We start from the raw sequence: 18,137 nt of genomic DNA on the forward strand, positions 1-18,137 counted from the left end.
CAGAATCGGTAAATACCAAGGTTTTTTGGGTTGTATGACATACAGAATCGATAAATACCAAGGTTTTTTGGGTTGTATGACATACAGAATCGGTAAATACCAAGGTTTTTGGTTTGTATGACATACAGAATCGGTAAATACCAAGGTTTTTGGTTTGTATGACATACAGAATCGGTAAATACCAAGGTTTTTGGTTTGTATGACATACAGAATCGATAAATACCAAGGTTTTTTGGGTTGTATGACATACAGAATCGGTAAATACCAAGGTTTTTGGTTTGTATGACATACAGAATCGGTAAATACCAAGGTTTTTGGTTTGTATGACATACAGAATCGGTAAATACCAAGGTTTTTGGTTTGTATGACATACAGAATCGATAAATACCAAGGTTTTTTGGGTTGTATGACATACAGAATCGATAAATACCAAGGTTTTTGGTTAGTATGACATACAGAATCGATAAATGCCAAGGTTTTTGGTTTGTATGACATACAGAATCGGTAAATACCAAGGTTTTTTGGGTTGACATACAGAATCGGTAAATACCAAGGTTTTTTGGGTTGTATGACATACAGAATCGGTAAATACCAAGGTTTTTGGTTAGTATGACATACAGAATCGGTAAATACCAAGGTTTTTTGGTTTGTATGACATACAGAATCGGTAAATACCAAGGTTTTTTGGGTTGTATGACATACAGAATCGATAAATACCAAGGTTTTTTGGGTTGTATGACATACAGAATCGGTAAATACCAAGGTTTTTGGGTTGTATGACATACAGAATCGATAAATACCAAGGTTTTTTGGGTTGTATGACATACAGAATCGATAAATGCCAAGGTTTTTTGTTTTGTATGACATACAGAATCGATAAATGCCAAGGTTTTTTGGTTTGTATGACATACAGAATCGATAAATACCAAGGTTTTTTGGGTTGTATGACATACAGAATCGGTAAATACCAAGGTTTTTTGGGTTGTATGACATACAGAATCGGTAAATACCAAGGTTTTTTGGGTTGTATGACATACAGAATCGGTAAATACCAAGGTTTTTTGGTTTGTATGACATACAGAATCGGTAAATACCAAGGTTTTTTGGTTTGTATGACATACAGAATCGGTAAATACCAAGGTTTTTTGGTTTGTATGACATACAGAATCGGTAAATACCAAGGTTTTTTGGGTTGTATGACATACAGAATCGGTAAATACCAAGGTTTTTTGGGTTGTATGACATACAGAATCGGTAAATACCAAGGTTTTTGGTTTGTATGACATACAGAATCGATAAATACCAAGGTTTTTGGTTTGTATGACATACAGAATCGATAAATACCAAGGTTTTTGGTTTGTATGACATACAGAATCGATAAATACCAAGGTTTTTTGGGTTGTATGACATACAGAATCGGTAAATACCAAGGTTTTTGGTTAGTATGACATACAGAATCGGTAAATACCAAGGTTTTTTGGGTTGTATGACATACAGAATCGGTAAATACCAAGGTTTTTGGTTAGTATGACATACAGAATCGGTAAATACCAAGGTTTTTTGGTTTGTATGACATACAGAATCGGTAAATACCAAGGTTTTTTGGGTTGTATGACATACAGAATCGGTAAATACCAAGGTTTTTGGGTTGTATGACATACAGAATCGATAAATACCAAGGCTTTTTGGGTTGTATGACATACAGAATTGATAAATACCAAGGTTTTTTGGTTTGTATGACATACAGAATCGGTAAATACCAAGGTTTTTTGGTTTGTATGACATACAGAATCGGTAAATACCAAGGTTTTTTGGTTTGTGTGACATACAGAATCGGTAAATACCAAGGTTTTTTGGTTTGTGTGACATACAGAATCGGTAAATACCAAGGTTTTTTGGGTTGACCAGGATTGTTTATGAAATAAGGACTGACCTACTGATCTTACTTTGCTTTCTGATGAAACTTGACAAAACCTTTCAAGGAGCATATTAATATTTGCAAATTTGTCCTGATTTATACCCTAAATTATATAAAAAGTGCCAATGAACTGGTTTGCTTGCTTTTTAAACAAACGGGCCCTAGGACAGACAACATTACATGTTTATAAAGATGGATTATATCTTAAGATACGTCAGTAGGTTTTCCGGAGTTTTAGTGTGAAACTGTGTCAGAATCTACAGTTGTGTGGGTACAACACTACTGTGAAATAGTGTGACGAGGAATTGTGCAGATTTCTATTTATATAATGAAGCATCTGTGACCTGAATGGCTGATTGCTTTGCAAAGGATATCTTCTGAAGTGATATTAAGATTTAGATGGGACTTGATATATAGTGTTACTATGTATGGAGACTAATTACATAAGACTGCTCTTACCTGATGGTATGATTGCTTTTCTGCAGGATATCTTCTGAAGTTATGATAGCTATCATTTTTCAGCATTCAAAATGAATATAATGGTATGATAAGCTGATTTTAATATGCACAGTATAATGCAATATTGATCCCTTTTAATGAAACTTTGTACTGAACATAAACAATAAATGGTTTTAATACTTTAGATTTCCATGGAGCTCACAGGTGACTGTCAAGGCTGCTAGGCCTCTTGTCAACCAGAAACAATTTATAAGGAAAAAATCACCGAAAAAAAGGTAGTCTTTGAAAATGTTACAGAAAACATGGAACTCAATATGGTAAAAGGACACTCTTTTTTTTAAAAGTCAATTTGACCCTGCCCCTCAGGCCCTTGTGAGGTGGCGACTGTATAATTCACTATTTTGATTTGTCTTAGGCCAGGCAAGGTTTCTGCAAAATTCTGGATCAGGAGTTTATGAGAAGTCAAAAATGTTAAATTGTTTATGGACTCATGACACCGGATGAAGGGGTTTGCAATAGGTCACCATGAGAATTAAGTAACCTAAAAATATCTAAAAGGGGCTAAACCTTTTAACATAGTGTTTCATTGTCATTTGTGATAGCTAGAACTGTCAGGTGTCTGTAACAAAACCGGTCAAAATTTGCTAGAAAATGTATAATAAATTACTGAAAGGTAAGATATATAATATACTGCTTGCTGACAAATCTGGTCATGTATATTTAGACCAGGACCTTATTTCTAACCATCACTCATGATCTATTGGTCACAGATATCCATCACTCATGATCTATTGGTCACAGATATCCATCACTCATGATCTATTGGTCACAGATATCCATCACTCATGATCTATTGGTCACAGATATCCATCACTCATGATCTATTGGTCACAGATATCCATCACTCATGATCTATTGGTCACAGATATCCATCACTCATGATCTATTGGTCACAGATATCCATCACTCATGATCTATTGGTCACAGATATCCATCACTCATGATCTATTGGTCACAGATATCCATCACTCATGATCTATTGGTCACAGATATCCATCACTCATGATCTATTGGCCACAGATATGTGTGAACAAACTTCATCATAAATGAATTCAAATGGATTTCTCTCAACAGAAGTCAAAGCATAGTTAGCGTGGAAAGAAATAATGCCTAAAATGGATAAAACAATATATTTATGTTTATTAAAACAGAACTCGAGTAAAAACAAAAACAAATACCATCTATCATAGATAGTAGACACTAAGAGATGATAGCTATAAAATGTGTCACAATGTACAATCAATTATAGCCACAACTCCACATGTACACTCATAGAGAACCTGGAATTATCTGGGATCATGTAACACCTGCCTGTAACAGGAACTCTACATATACACTCATAGAGAACCTGAAATTATCTACAAACACGTGACACCTGCCTGTAACTCCACATGTACATTGTCAGTTTGTATACAGACCCTGGAATTATCTGTGATCATGTGACACCTGCCTGTAACTCCACGTGTACATTGTCAGTTTGTATACAGACCCTGGAATAATTTATACAATGGAGACACCCAACAGCAAATCCACATGTAGAATCAAAGACCCTGGAACTATCTTCTATGTTACAAGAGGCAGTGCACATACACTTAAAACAGATTTAGTTATTTCTGTTTGATCTCAGAACATCTGCTGTAGAATATACAATCAATTGAATTTCTACACATCAAAACAACATGCATAAATAAAACAAAACAGATTTAAACAAAGAGTAATCAAGATTAAAAAAAGCTTCATATCTAGTGCATATGTTGCATGAGGCCTGTACATACTGGACTACATCACACTGTCGGACATTGTGGACGTGTACTGAGGTACATACTGGACTACATCACACTGTCGGACATTGTGGACGTGTACCGAGGTACATACTGGACTACATCACACTGTCAGACATTGTGGACGTGTACCGAGGTACATACTCGGCTACATCACACCGTCAGACATTGTGGACATGTACCGAGGTACATACTGGACAACATCACACTGTCAGACATTGTGTACCAAGGTACATACTGGACTACATCACACTGTCAGACATTGTGTACCAAGGTACATACCGGACTACATCACACTGTCAGACATTGTGGACGTGTACCGAGGTACATACCGGACTACATCACACTGTCAGACATTGTGGACGTGTACCAAGGTACATACTGGACTACATCACACTGTCAGACATTGTGTACCAAGGTACATACTGGACTACATCACACTGTGGGACATTGTGGATGTGTACAGAGGTACATACCGGACTACATCACACTGTCGGACATTGTGGACGTGTACCGAGGTACATACCGGACTACATCACACTGTCAGACATTGTGTACCAAGGTACATACTGGACTACATCACACTGTCAGACATTGTGTACCAAGGTACATACCGGACTACATCACACTGTCAGACATTGTGTACCAAGGTACAAACTGGACTACATCACACTGTCAGACATTGTGGACGTGTACCCAGGTACATACCGGACTTCATCACACTGTCAGACATTGTGTACCAAGGTACATACTGGACTACATCACACTGTCAGACATTGTGGACGTGTACCGAGGTACATACCGGACTTCATCACACTGTCAGACATTGTGTACCAAGGTACATACCAGACTTCATCACACTGTCAGACATTGTGGACATGTACCGAGGTACATACTGGACATCACACTGTCAGACATTGTGTACCAAGGTACATACTGGACAACATCACACTGTCAGACATTGTGGATGTGTACCGAGGTACATACCGGACTACACACTGTCAGACATTATGGACATGTACCGAGGTACATACCGGGCTACATCACACTGTCAGACATTGTGGACATGTACCGAGGTACATACCGGACTACATCACACTGTGGGACATTGTGGTCGTGTACCGAGGTACATACCGGACTACACACTGTCAGACATTATGGACATGTACCGAGGTACATACCGGGCTACATCACACTGTCAGACATTGTGGACATGTACCGAGGTACATACCGGACTACATCACACTGTCAGACATTGTGGACATGTACCAAGGTACATACTGGACTACATTACTCAATTCTTGTACTACAACCTTCCATCAAGAATCTGATAGATTTGCCTGGAACTATCTGCTACAAGAGATTCTTGCATAGTAAAAGGAGTTTACTTGTGTTTTCGCCTGAATCTATTGCATTGAAAAGTAAACACTTGTTTACATACAGAGCTGAAATTCAACTAAATCATGTTAAAGTACCTGATCTGTTTTCATAAACATCAAATCTAATGATGATTTACAATCAAGCATCCTACAAGAACAGAGTATCATGGACATGTGGTTTAAATAAGTTCATTTCATAATAAAACTGTAATTTGACTAGATTATAAAGGCAGTGTCTCAACAACACAATAACAAACTGGACCAGGTACTACAACACACACAAATCTCTCTGGTAGTCAGTACCTCACAGGGTCTACCACTTTGACAAGGTCTATCACTGTAACAGGGTCTACCACTGTGAACACTTTGTCATTCATCACCAAAGATTCTGTCATTCCATTGCATTTTGTGCATCACAATAGAAAACATTTAATCAATATTTGTTGTACATCACAAGTACATGAATTGTTTGTCGTTAAACAGGAACTGTGCTCGTTCATTACACAAGCTTAAACTGTTTCATGTTGGCTACATTTGAGCAGTTTGATGTTAACTAGACTTTATGGTCACATTTGAACTTCAAATGTTTGATAATGGCCACACTTCCAATGTTTGATGTTGGCCACACTTTATGGCCACACTTCCAATGTTTGATGTTGGCCACACTTTATGGCCACACTTCCCATGTTTGATGACGGCCACACTTCTAATGTTTGATGTCAGCCACACTTTATGGCCACACTTCCAATGTTTGATGACGGCCACACTTCTAATGTTTGATGTCAGCCACACTTTATGGCCACACTTCCAATGTTTGAAGATGGCCACACTTTCTTGACAACATTCTAATTGTTTGATGTTGGCCAAATTTGTACTGTTTGCGTTTATCATTCTGTGTTAATCATACTCGGACTTTCTGTGTTAATCATACTCGGACTTTCTTTGTTGATTGTGTTTATCGTTCTGTGTTAATCATACTCGGACTTTCTTTGTTGACTGTGTTTATCATTCTGTGTTAATCATACTCGGACTTTGTTGACTGTGTTTATCATTCTGTGTTAATCATACTCGGACTTTCTTTGTTGATTGTGTTTATCATTCTGTGTTAATCATACTCGGACTTTCTTTGTTGATTGTGTTTATCATTCTGTGTTAATCATACTCGGACTTTGTTGATTGTGTTTATCATTCTGTGTTAATCATACTCGGACTTTGTTGATTGTGTTTATCGTTCTGTGTTAATCATACTCGGACTTTCTTTGTTGATTGTGTTTATCATTCTGTGTTAATCATACTCAGACTTTCTGTGTTAATCATACTCGGACTTTCTGTGTTAATCATACTCGGACTTTCTTTGTTGATTGTGTTTATCATTCTGTGTTAATCATACTCAGACTTTCTTTGTTGATTGTGTTTATCATTCTGTGTTAATCATACTCGGACTTTCTTTGTTGATTGTGTTTATCATTCTGTGTTAATCATACTCGGACTTTCTTTGTTGATTGTGTTTATCGTTCTGTGTTAATCATACTCGGACTTTCTTTGTTGACTGTGTTTATCATTCTGTGTTAATCATACTCGGACTTTGTTGACTGTGTTTATCATTCTGTGTTAATCATACTCGGACTTTCTTTGTTGATTGTGTTTATCATTCTGTGTTAATCATACTCGGACTTTCTTTGTTGATTGTGTTTATCATTCTGTGTTAATCATACTCAGACTTTCTGTGTTGATTGTGTTTATCATTCTGTGTTAATCATACTCGGACTTTCTGTGTTAATCATACTCGGACTTTCTTTGTTGATTGTGTTTATCATTCTGTGTTAATCATACTCGGACTTTCTTTGTTGATTGTGTTTATCATTCTGTGTTAATCATACTCGGACTTTCTTTGTGGGTGGTTCGTCAGGAGCTCCTATCAATTTGCTGTCACCAAAACCTGTAAGTAAAAACTGATAGTTTACCTCTATACAGATGATATATCAATGAAAAATTGGAAATCACACAATCAATCACCACCAATTGTACATTACTGTTACACCCAGATCATGGTCGTGACATCTTGGCCACACAAACTGACCATGGTCGTGACATCTTGGCCACACACAAACTGACCATGGTCGTGACATCTTGGCCACACACAAACTGACCATGGTCGTGACATCTTGGCCACACACAAACTGACCATGGTCGTGACATCTTGACCACACACAAACTGACCATGGTTGTGACATCTTGACCAAACAAACTGACCATGACTGTGACATCTTGACCACACAAAAACTGACCATGACTATGACATCTTGACAACACATAAACTGACCATGGCTGTGACATCCTGACCAAACACAAACTGGCCATAACTGTGACACACCTGAGCATATATGAACTGACCATGCCATATGGCGTTCAGTTCACAAATCAATATCTTATACTATTATAATATACATGTATTCCATTAAATAATACCAAATGTATTTGACCAGTGTGACCTACACTGTTGTAGTAAGTGACTGTTTTTGTTTGTTATTCCCAGTATTTGACCAGTGTGACCTACACTGTTGTAGTAAGTGACTGTTATTGTTATCCCTAGTATTTGACCAGTGTGACCTACACTGTTGTAGTAAGTGACTGTTTTTGTTTGTTATCCCCAGTATTTGACCAGTGTGACCTACACTGTTGTAGTAAGTGACTGTTTTTGTTTCTTATCCCAGTATTTGACCAGTGTGACCAACACTGTTGTAGTAAGTGACCATTATTGTTATCCCCAGTATTTGACCAGTGTGACCTACACTGTTGTAGTAAGTGACTGTTTTTGTTTGTTATCTCCAGTATTTGACCAGTGTGACCTACACTGTTGTAGTAAGTGACTGTTTTTGTTTGTTATCCCCATTATTTGACCAGTGTGACCTACACTGTTGTAGTAATTGACCATTATTGTTATCCCCAGTATTTGACCAGTGTGACCTACACTGTTGAAGTAAGTGACCGTTATTGTTATCCCTAGTATTTGACCAGTGTGACCTACACTGTTGTAGTAAGTGAGTGTTATTGTTATTCCCAGTATTTGACCAGTGTGACCTACACTGTTGTAGTAAGTGACCGTTATTGTTATCCCCAGTATTTGACCAGTGTGACCTACACTGTTGTAGTAAGTGACTGTTAGTTATCCCTAGCGTTTGACCAGTGTGACCTACACTGTTGTAATAAGTGACTGTTTTTGTTTGTTATCTCTAGTATTTGACCAGTGTGACCTACACTGTTGTAGTAAGTGACCGTTATTGTTATCCCTAGCGTTTGACCAGTGTGACCTACATTGTTGTAGTAAGTGACCGTTATTGTTATCCCTAGCATTTGACCAGTGTGACCTACACTGTTGTAGTAAGTGACCGTTATTGTTTGTTATCCCCAGTATTTGACCAGTGTGACCTACACTGTTGTAGTAAGTGACCGTTATTGTTTGTTATCCCCAGTATTTGACCAGTGTGACCTACACTGTTGTAGTAAGTGACTGCAGATTTTATAAAGCATTATTAACAACTTATCAATTAACCTATGGATACAGGATGAGACTTAACACCAGTACTCCATTAATATATATCATATGCTATGACCTTTACACTTAAACTGTCCATCAACACAAACTTTTTATCATCTAATGTTGAGATCAGTTATAAAAAAGGAGTAGAAATGATTGAGGTTTACCTTATAGCTTCATCATGCAATGAAGAAATAACACATATCCTGACACCTGTACCATTCTTCTTATCAACAAGAAAATAAACAAGAGGCATAAAGGGCCTCAATGGTCACCTGATTTAAAATGCTATCACTCCTTTTGTAACATGTCATAGAAATCATCTGAACACACTAAGATATCTTGAACAACTTTGTAGATATAGTGCAAATTTTAATGTGTAAAAAATTAACTGCTATCTCATGCTAAGGCTTCCACTCACAAATGCATTAAAAGAGATTACACTCAGCGATGTTATTTTCCTATATGAATTCTCCTATCCTTGGGCAATAGATTCTATCATATCTAGATATTGAAAATTTTTCTAATTTGAGTGAATATGACCCCTTTTGGCCATGCCGATCAACACCTGGGAGACAATCAGGATCAATATGTGCATACCATCAAACCATCATCCTATACTAATGATTTTACCAAACTAAGAATTATTTACAATTTCCAATTTTTGGAATTTCAGTCAATTTCATCCTATTTTGGCCCACTGAAAGGTGGGGACCATATCATTTAGTTTTTGTTCACCTTTGGCCATGAAAAGTTTCATTGAAATTGGTCCGGGATTTTCAAGAAGTTGAAAATATAACAGTCAATCGATGCATGATGAATGCCAGACAACGGTACAAAAGGGGATCACAAGAAGTCGTCTGATCTATCCACAGGTATTGGACAACCTAATGATATAATGTATTATGTTACCTTGTGCTTTTCTGGCCTCCTCTGCCTCCTTCCTTATTTCCTCTATTGCCCTTTTGTCATCCTCCTTTAGAAAGACACAAAAATATTACTACATAATTTGTCACATATACAAGGCCTTATTACATCCACAATAAAGGAAACTGTAATGTTTTGTGATGAATTATATCAGCACAGGAAACAGAACACATGTCACTTGAAAACATCTCTTATTCTCCGAAGTAAACAGTACAATTGTCAGCCTTACCTCCCCTGTACTCCAAAGTAAACAGTGCAATTGTCAGCCTTACCTCCCCTGTACTCCACAGGAAACAGTACAATTGTCAGCCTTACCTCCCCTGTACTCCACAGGAAACAGTACAATTGTCAGCCTTACCTCCCCTGTACTCCAAAATAAACAGTACAATTGTCAGTCTTACCTTCCCTGTACTCCACAGGAAACAGTACAATTGTCAGCCTTACCTCCCCTGTACTCCACAGGAAACAGTACAATTGCCAGACTTACCTCCCCTGTACTCCACAGGAAACATGCAGTACACTTGTCACAGCCTTTGCCTGGTTCTCTAACATGCTGACAGAAGTGGTTGTAGTCAATCTGTAAAAGTGTGACATATTGCATAAATTGTTGCCACTGTATTAGATGTTGTATACATGAAGTGTTACTCGTGTCTGTCCAGGGTTTCCACTGTAGTTCGGGTAAAATGAATATTTTGTAATGTTTTTTAATGTCCAATAAAAAGGTCTGTCTGTGTTGCTGTCCAATAAAATGCCCTCTCTGTTCAGCTGTCCAATAAAAAGGCTTGTCTGTGTTGCTGTCCAATAAAAAGGCTTGTCTGTGTTGCTGTCCAAAAACGGTCTGTCTGTATTGCTGTTCAATAAAAAGGCTTGTCTGTACTGCTTCCAAAAACACGTCTGTCTGTGTTGCTGTCCAATAAAAAGGCTTGTCTGTGTTGCTGTCCAATAAAAAGGCTCGTCTGAACTGCTATCCAAAAAAAAGTCTGTCTGTACTGCTGTCAATAAAAAAGGCTTGTCTGTGTTGCTGTCCAGTAAAAAGGTATGTCTGTGTATCTGTCCAATAAAAAGGCTTGTCTGTACTGCTGTCCAATAAAATGGCTTCTGTTCAGCTGTCCAATAAAAAGGCTTGTCTGTACTGCTGTCTAAAAAAAGGTCTGTTTGTGTTGCTGTCCAATAAAATGGCTTCTCTGTTCAGCTGTCCAATAAAAAAGTCTTGTCTGTACTGTTGTCTAAAGAAAGGTCTGTCTGTGTTGCTGTCCAATAAAAAGGTCTGTCTGTGTTGCTGTCCAATAAAAAGGTCTGTCTGTGTTGCTGTTCAATAAAAAGGTCTGTCTGTGTTGCTGTTCAATAAAAAGGCTTGTGTGTCATATACCATCATTTGAATCTCTTGAAAATCAATGTCAAGGTGACTGTTCAAGGTCAAAGAACACCTCATCATTACTTTCTTGTTGCAAAAACATTTCCATATGTAGCTTCAACACCATTTTGTTTCCCTTCTCTAAAGTTTGCACCCCCACCTCACCTCCCTTATCTCCAAGCTCATTCCCTACTAAAGTTAAGGGTAGAGTTTAAATGTAGCTAAATAACATCAGGCCACATGATTAAACATCAGCTTTGATATGTTATTTTACTAATTGTACTTACATTAGGCTTTCGGCAAATGTAGCACATCTTAGAACCACAGCGACATGTCATCTTGTTACAACCTTCAGACTTGGTGAATTTGGTTTTACATTTGATACAGGTTCTTATTTTTGCCATGGTCATCTTTTCCTCACTGTGGACATTAAATTATATCAACGTTATAATTATTTTCATAACCTTAAATTTTTGTGTTTAATCAACATTAATTATATCGTCAGAGCAGTTACATCATAAACAGAAGTCACATCAGCAGCAAAAGTCATGTTGTCAACACTAGTTATATAATCAGCCTTAGTTACACTAGTTATATAATCAGCCTTAGTTACACTAGTTATAAAACTCGGCCTTAGTTACACTTGTTATTGAATCAGCCTTAGTTACACTAGTTATAAAATCAGCCTTAGTTACACTAGTTATAAAATCAGCCTTAGTTACACTAGTTATAAAATCAGCCTTAGTTACACTAGTTATAAAACTCAGCCTTAGTTACACTAGTTATAAAACTCAGCCTTAGTTACACTAGTTATAAAATCAGCCTTAGTTACACTAGTCATAAAATCAGCCTTAGTTACACTAGTTATATAATCAGCCTTAGTTACACTAGTTATAAAATCAGCCTTAGTTACACTAGTTATAAAATCAGCCTTAGTTACACTTGCCTTAGTTACACTTGTTATTGAATCAGCCTTAGTTACACTAGTTATAAAATCAGCCTTAGTTACACTAGTTATAAAACTCAGCCTTAGTTACACTAGTTATATAATCAGCCTTAGTTACACTAGTTATAAAATCAGCCTTAGTTACACAAGTTATAAAAATCAGCCTTAGTTACACTAGTTATAAAACTCAGCCTTAGTTACACTAGTTATAAAACTCAGCCTTAGTTACACTAGTTATAAAACTCAGCCTTAGTTACACTAGTTATAAAATCAGCCTTAGTTACACTAGTTATAAAAATCAGCCTTAGTTACACTAGTTATATGATGTAACTTATAACTAAAAAGTTACATGATGTAACTTGTAACTAAAACGTTACATGTTGTACTTATAACTAAAAGTTACATGATGTGATTTATAACTAAGACGTTACATGATGTAATTTTAACTAAAAAGTCACATGTTGTAACTTATAACTAAAATGTTTCATGATGTAACTTAAAACAAAAAAGTCACATGCAACTTAATACAATTAAGTTACATGATGTAACTTATAACTAAAACATTACATGTTGTAACTCATAACTTAAAAGGTACATGATGTGATTTATAACTAAAAAGTTACATGTTGTGATTTATAACTAAAAAGTTACATGATGTAACTTAAAACTAAAAAGGTACATGATGTAACTTAAAACTAAAAAGGTACATGATGTAACTTATACCTCTCACAGATGCAATGACTTAATTACAATGGCAACCAAACTTTCTGGAAAATATGATGCATGCAAATTTTTATGGTCCTATAGATTGATATTTAGTTTCAATTGAATCAGCTCCCCCAACCCCCACTTCTATTTATGGGGGTATAATCAATATTTCATCATTAGATAATAAAGCACATTGTGTCAATGATATGTTTACAACATTGCTATCATTATATCAACACAAGCGACACCACTAGCTCTAACATGTAAATCATCATGGTTTTGTATATATCAACACAAGTGACACCACTAGCTCTAACACGTAAATCGTCATGGTTTAATATATATCAACACAAGTGACACCACTAACACTAATACGTAAATCGTCATGGTTTTGTAGATATCAACACAAGTGACACCACTAACACTAATACGTAAATCGTCATGGTTTTGTAGATATCGACACAAGTGACACCACTAACACTAATACGTAAATCGTCATGGTTTTGTATATATCGACACAAGTGACACCACTAACACTAATACGTAAATCGTCATGGTTTTGTATATATCGACACAAGTGACACCACTAACACTAATACGTAAATCGTCATGGTTTTGTAGATATCAGATTACACCTCTAGCAATAAAAACTGAGTTTAATACTACAGCCACTTACAACTGAACACGCAGTTTCACCTCATCCTTCTTCTCCACCTGATCACAAGTCTTTCCTATGTGATCTGCCCAGGGCTCCTGACAATGGCGACATGTTTCCTACCAACACATCAACACAACACTTACAAAGCTTGACAAATTAACATATATATCTGTACAATATATGTACCCTTTTCATATTTGTTGTTATCTGCAGCATTCATAACAGGTTATTACTGTTCACCTCAAACCACTTATCATACAAATCTTTTTCAATTTTCTCTTTGAGGTTGCATGATTTTTGGTTGGTGATTTCAGTTGGTTTTACCAAGTTCCTGCTACACACCTAGGTTCACTTGTACTGTCCATAAGGTTAATGATTGGCATTCCTGGGATTAAGGTTGCTCAAACTTGTTGTCCAATTTAAAACATAAACTTACCTAACCTGCTATACATTACTATACTGACCTTCTCACAAGTAGGATTGGCACACTGAAACACTGGGTAGCCTGGATCTAACATGGCTGCGAAGTCACAGTATGGACATCTGGAATGATAAGTAAGTCAAATTAAACACATACCTGAACAGGTAAGTCAAATTAAACATGTACCTGAACCGGTAAGTCAAATTAAACACACCTGAACAGGTAAGTTAAATTAAACACATACCTGAACAGGTAAGTTAAATTAAACACATACCTGACGAGGTCAGGAAGGTCAGCCAAGTTAAGATTCTCCTCCTGGACACGGTCTTCATACTTGCTTAAAATATTACTGGGCAAAGCCTTACTTAACTGTGCTGTAACAACAGAACATATGTGTGGTGAACATTTAACTTAGGATCTGTCATCAACCAACAAATCTGTGGTGAACATTTGTCTTAGAATCTGTCATCAACCAACAAATCTGTGGTGAACATCTGTCTTAGGATCTGTCATCAACCAACAAATCTGTGGTGAACATCTGTCTTAAGATCTGTCATCAACCAACAAATCTGTGGTGAACATCTGTCTTAGGATCTGTCATCAACCAACAAATCTGTGGTGAACATCTGTCTTAGGATCTGTCATCAACCAACAAATCTGTGGTGAACATCTGTCTTAGGATCTGTCATCAACCAACAAATCTGTAGTGAACATCTGTCTTAGGATCTGTCATCAACCAACAAATCTGTGGTGAACATTTGTCTTAGGATCTGTCATCAACCAACAAATCTGTGGTGAACATTTGTCTTAGGATCTGTCATCAACCAACAAATCTGTGGTGAACATTCTTCTTAGGATCTGTCATCAACCAACAAATCTGTGGTGAACTTTTGTCTTAAGATCTGTCATCAACCAACAAATCTGTGGTGAACATTTGTCTTAGGATCTGTCATCAACCAACAAATCTGTAGTGAACATCTGTCTTAGAATCTGTCATCAACCAACAAATCTGTAGTGAACATTCTTCTTAGGATCTGTCATCAACCAACAAATCTGTGGTGAACATCTGTCTTAGGATCTGTCATCAACCAACAAATCTGTGGTGAACATTTGTCTTAGAATCTGTCATCAACCAACAAATCTGTAGTGAACATCTGTCTTAGGATCTGTCATCAACCAACAAATTTGTGGTGAACATCTGTCCTTGGATCCATCATTTATTAACAAATCTGTGGTGAACATTTACCTTAGGATCCATCATTTATTAACAAATCTAGGTCAGTTATGATTAAACTATTACACTGAAAGGAAATTTGTCTTTCTGATATCTGACTTATTTTTGACATGAACAGTGTTTGGAAAGTTTTGAGAACTTTCAGAATTTTATATCATTGTCCCCTTTATTCTCTCCATTAAAGAGTTGATTGCCTTGTGTTTTAATATTCAATATAAACTGATTAAATAAGCAACAATCATTTTGTAACTAATACACCATTCTTGCATGAAACAATTCCAACCAGGTGAAAAGTTAATCATGTCACATGCTAAACTGAAAATACATTTAATCAAAGTACTGAAAGTACTGGTATGCTAAGACCATTAAAAAATAAATTCTTTGTTATTAGCTTGCTATATACTGAAACCAACTATATGCAATCAGTAAATCAAGTTGTCCATTTCTTTGGATACATTGTAGGGAATGTTGATCATGGACACCATATTAATCACTTTAAAGACTGTGTATCCTATTGGTTTAAGACCATTAGTTAGACCATCATGCAAATAACATGCTACATACAAATATTGGACAGCTTCATTTTCCAGATTGTTTGTAAATGACTGCATAAGAGTGCCAATTTTCTAAAACAAACATGACTTGTCACCATAACTTAAAATAGAAGATGCCTATTCTTCCAGAAAACCTGGTCTTATTCTCCTTGTACTTTTTCTGGGAATCTTCAAGTAGATATTGTTCCAATTTTTCATGTTTATATATTCTTTGTTCTCTAAAACTTGTCACAAGATATTTTATTCCTCTTGTATTATCATTTTTTTAACATCCTTACAGTGACCTTGAACCTTGAAATTTACAAGATGTGAATATCTTTTAGGTTGTGAAATTTGATAGAAAAATGAGGGTAATACAATGGAAAAACACCCCCATGCAACTATCCGTTTTTTGACTGTGACCTTGATCTTTGATATCTGACCCTGAATTTCTAAAGAAACCGACTTCTCCTCACAAGGGATACATGTTCCAAATTTGATTAAGGTATACTAACTGTCTTGGTCTCAATGCGTTTACAAGGTAATCATATAGTACTTATGCAAGTACTGTGACCTCTACATTCAATCCTCAAAATCATTACTATATCCTCTCCACATTGCCCAGGGATAACTGAAACTGTAATCCAAATGATAACTAATACCCCCATCACCCACAGCCTTAGTTATCTCCCCATGGTGACCTTTTGCAAAAAAACATCCTCTGAAACACAGCGGCATGTGCACATGTTCCCTAATATTCCTGCGTAGTTTTGTTGAAATTGGTCAACAGGTTTAGAAGTTGACCGACATGCAAAACCTGTCTATATTGACCAGATGCCATGGCAATCAATATTTCCAGGGGAAAATGGTGCATGCACATCTACACATTGTCCCGAATATTACTGTAGTTTCATGGAAGTTGTCTAGACAAGATGTGTCTACAGACAGACAAACAGATGGATGGACAGAGACAACTTGATTCGATTTACCCACCCTTTTGGTGGTATAAGAATGCACAAGAGTGCTTACAAATTCCATGTGGACAGACATCATGGAAAAATAATAATGATAATAATAAAAATAAAAACATGATAAAGATGCTTATATCTTGTTTTCTTTATTCAGTATACTTTCCATGCTTTGATCAGCAATGTAATCTTGTCATGTCAATATCCTAGTACAAGATTGCATACACAAAATTGTTGTAGGTAGACTTTTAAGATAAATAAAAAAAAATTCATGTCTAAGTTTAAATGAAGGTTTTAAACAGAAGTTGTATTATGTTCAGTATACAGTGATTTTTCTAGACAATTGTAAACTATAAACTCAGTATACAGCGATCTTTTCTACAAAAAGTTTTTTTATATATTGTATATACATAACTCAGAAAAAAAAAATAAGTAAACCTTTCTATGTACACTACAAACTCAGTATACAGTGAGCCTTTCTACATAAACTTGGTATAACTAGTGAATCTTTCTACTTAAGTAAATTGAAGATTGTAAAGAAATTTACTACAAATGCAGCATACAATGATCTTTTCCACACATTTTTTTAGTTTCTGCCATTTGTTGATTCTTCTTTTGTGATGGTAATTATATTGCCGCCTTTAGAGAGTACTGTAACCTTAAAAGGCAACATGGTTGTTAGCATATCCTCAAGTGATTAACCATCTTCAACACCTAATTGGAGGTCGGAAAGAAGGACGTTTTTCTCCACCATAAGGTCCTCAAATCAATTGTTGGTCACAATGGCCAATTCCAAGTTAGAATAATCAAGAGATACCTTCTACCATTCCAGATTTCATTTCTTCAGGGACATCCACCTGCTGAAAGAGAGTAAAGCAAATAAATAACTATATTTCTTTATTGCTATGATTATGTGCAAGAAATATACACTTCTGTATAAGCTTATAGTCTTGAACTTCCCAATAGGAGTCTATATTAAATATAATTAATTGTTTTGACATTCAGGACTGTCAAATTATGAAGTGATGGACAGCTAGAAAATAAGAATATCTTGACCATGGTCATACAGAGATTGAATCATAAAGTTAAATTCATAAGATAAATCTGTGCAGTATGATAATTTATTTTGACGTTTGTATTTCAAAAATCATTATGACTTGAAAGGTAATGTGTAATTTAATTAATTACATTGGACCGTCATGCAATGGCAATGCCATTTTCATAATGTAATTGTAATTTCATTAATTACATCA

The 18,137-nt window shown here is 36.1% G+C and overlaps 1 protein-coding gene across 1 annotated transcript in view; it reads right to left on the reverse strand.

The window, feature by feature from the left end:
- Positions 1 to 6,509: 6,509 nt before the first annotated feature.
- LOC132547423 (uncharacterized) overlaps positions 6,510 to 18,137 on the reverse strand; it is a 31,130-nt gene continuing 19,502 nt past the window's right edge. Inside the window, exons 13-19 of the mRNA XM_060211179.1 lie at positions 14,424 to 14,523; positions 14,193 to 14,271; positions 13,747 to 13,844; positions 11,704 to 11,836; positions 10,550 to 10,639; positions 10,048 to 10,111; positions 6,510 to 7,536 (exon numbers count right to left, since the gene is read on the reverse strand). Coding sequence (XP_060067162.1) covers positions 7,472 to 7,536; positions 10,048 to 10,111; positions 10,550 to 10,639; positions 11,704 to 11,836; positions 13,747 to 13,844; positions 14,193 to 14,271; positions 14,424 to 14,523 — 629 coding nt within the window. The 3' untranslated portion in view covers positions 6,510 to 7,471. The remainder of the gene's footprint in view (positions 7,537 to 10,047; positions 10,112 to 10,549; positions 10,640 to 11,703; positions 11,837 to 13,746; positions 13,845 to 14,192; positions 14,272 to 14,423; positions 14,524 to 18,137) is intronic.

The sequence above is a fragment of the Ylistrum balloti genome, unplaced genomic scaffold (genome assembly GCF_031769215.1).
Source record: "Ylistrum balloti isolate Yb309-2 unplaced genomic scaffold, AGI_CSIRO_Ybal_v1 Utg369954, whole genome shotgun sequence".
In the NCBI taxonomy this organism is placed as follows: domain Eukaryota; kingdom Metazoa; phylum Mollusca; class Bivalvia; order Pectinida; family Pectinidae; genus Ylistrum; species Ylistrum balloti.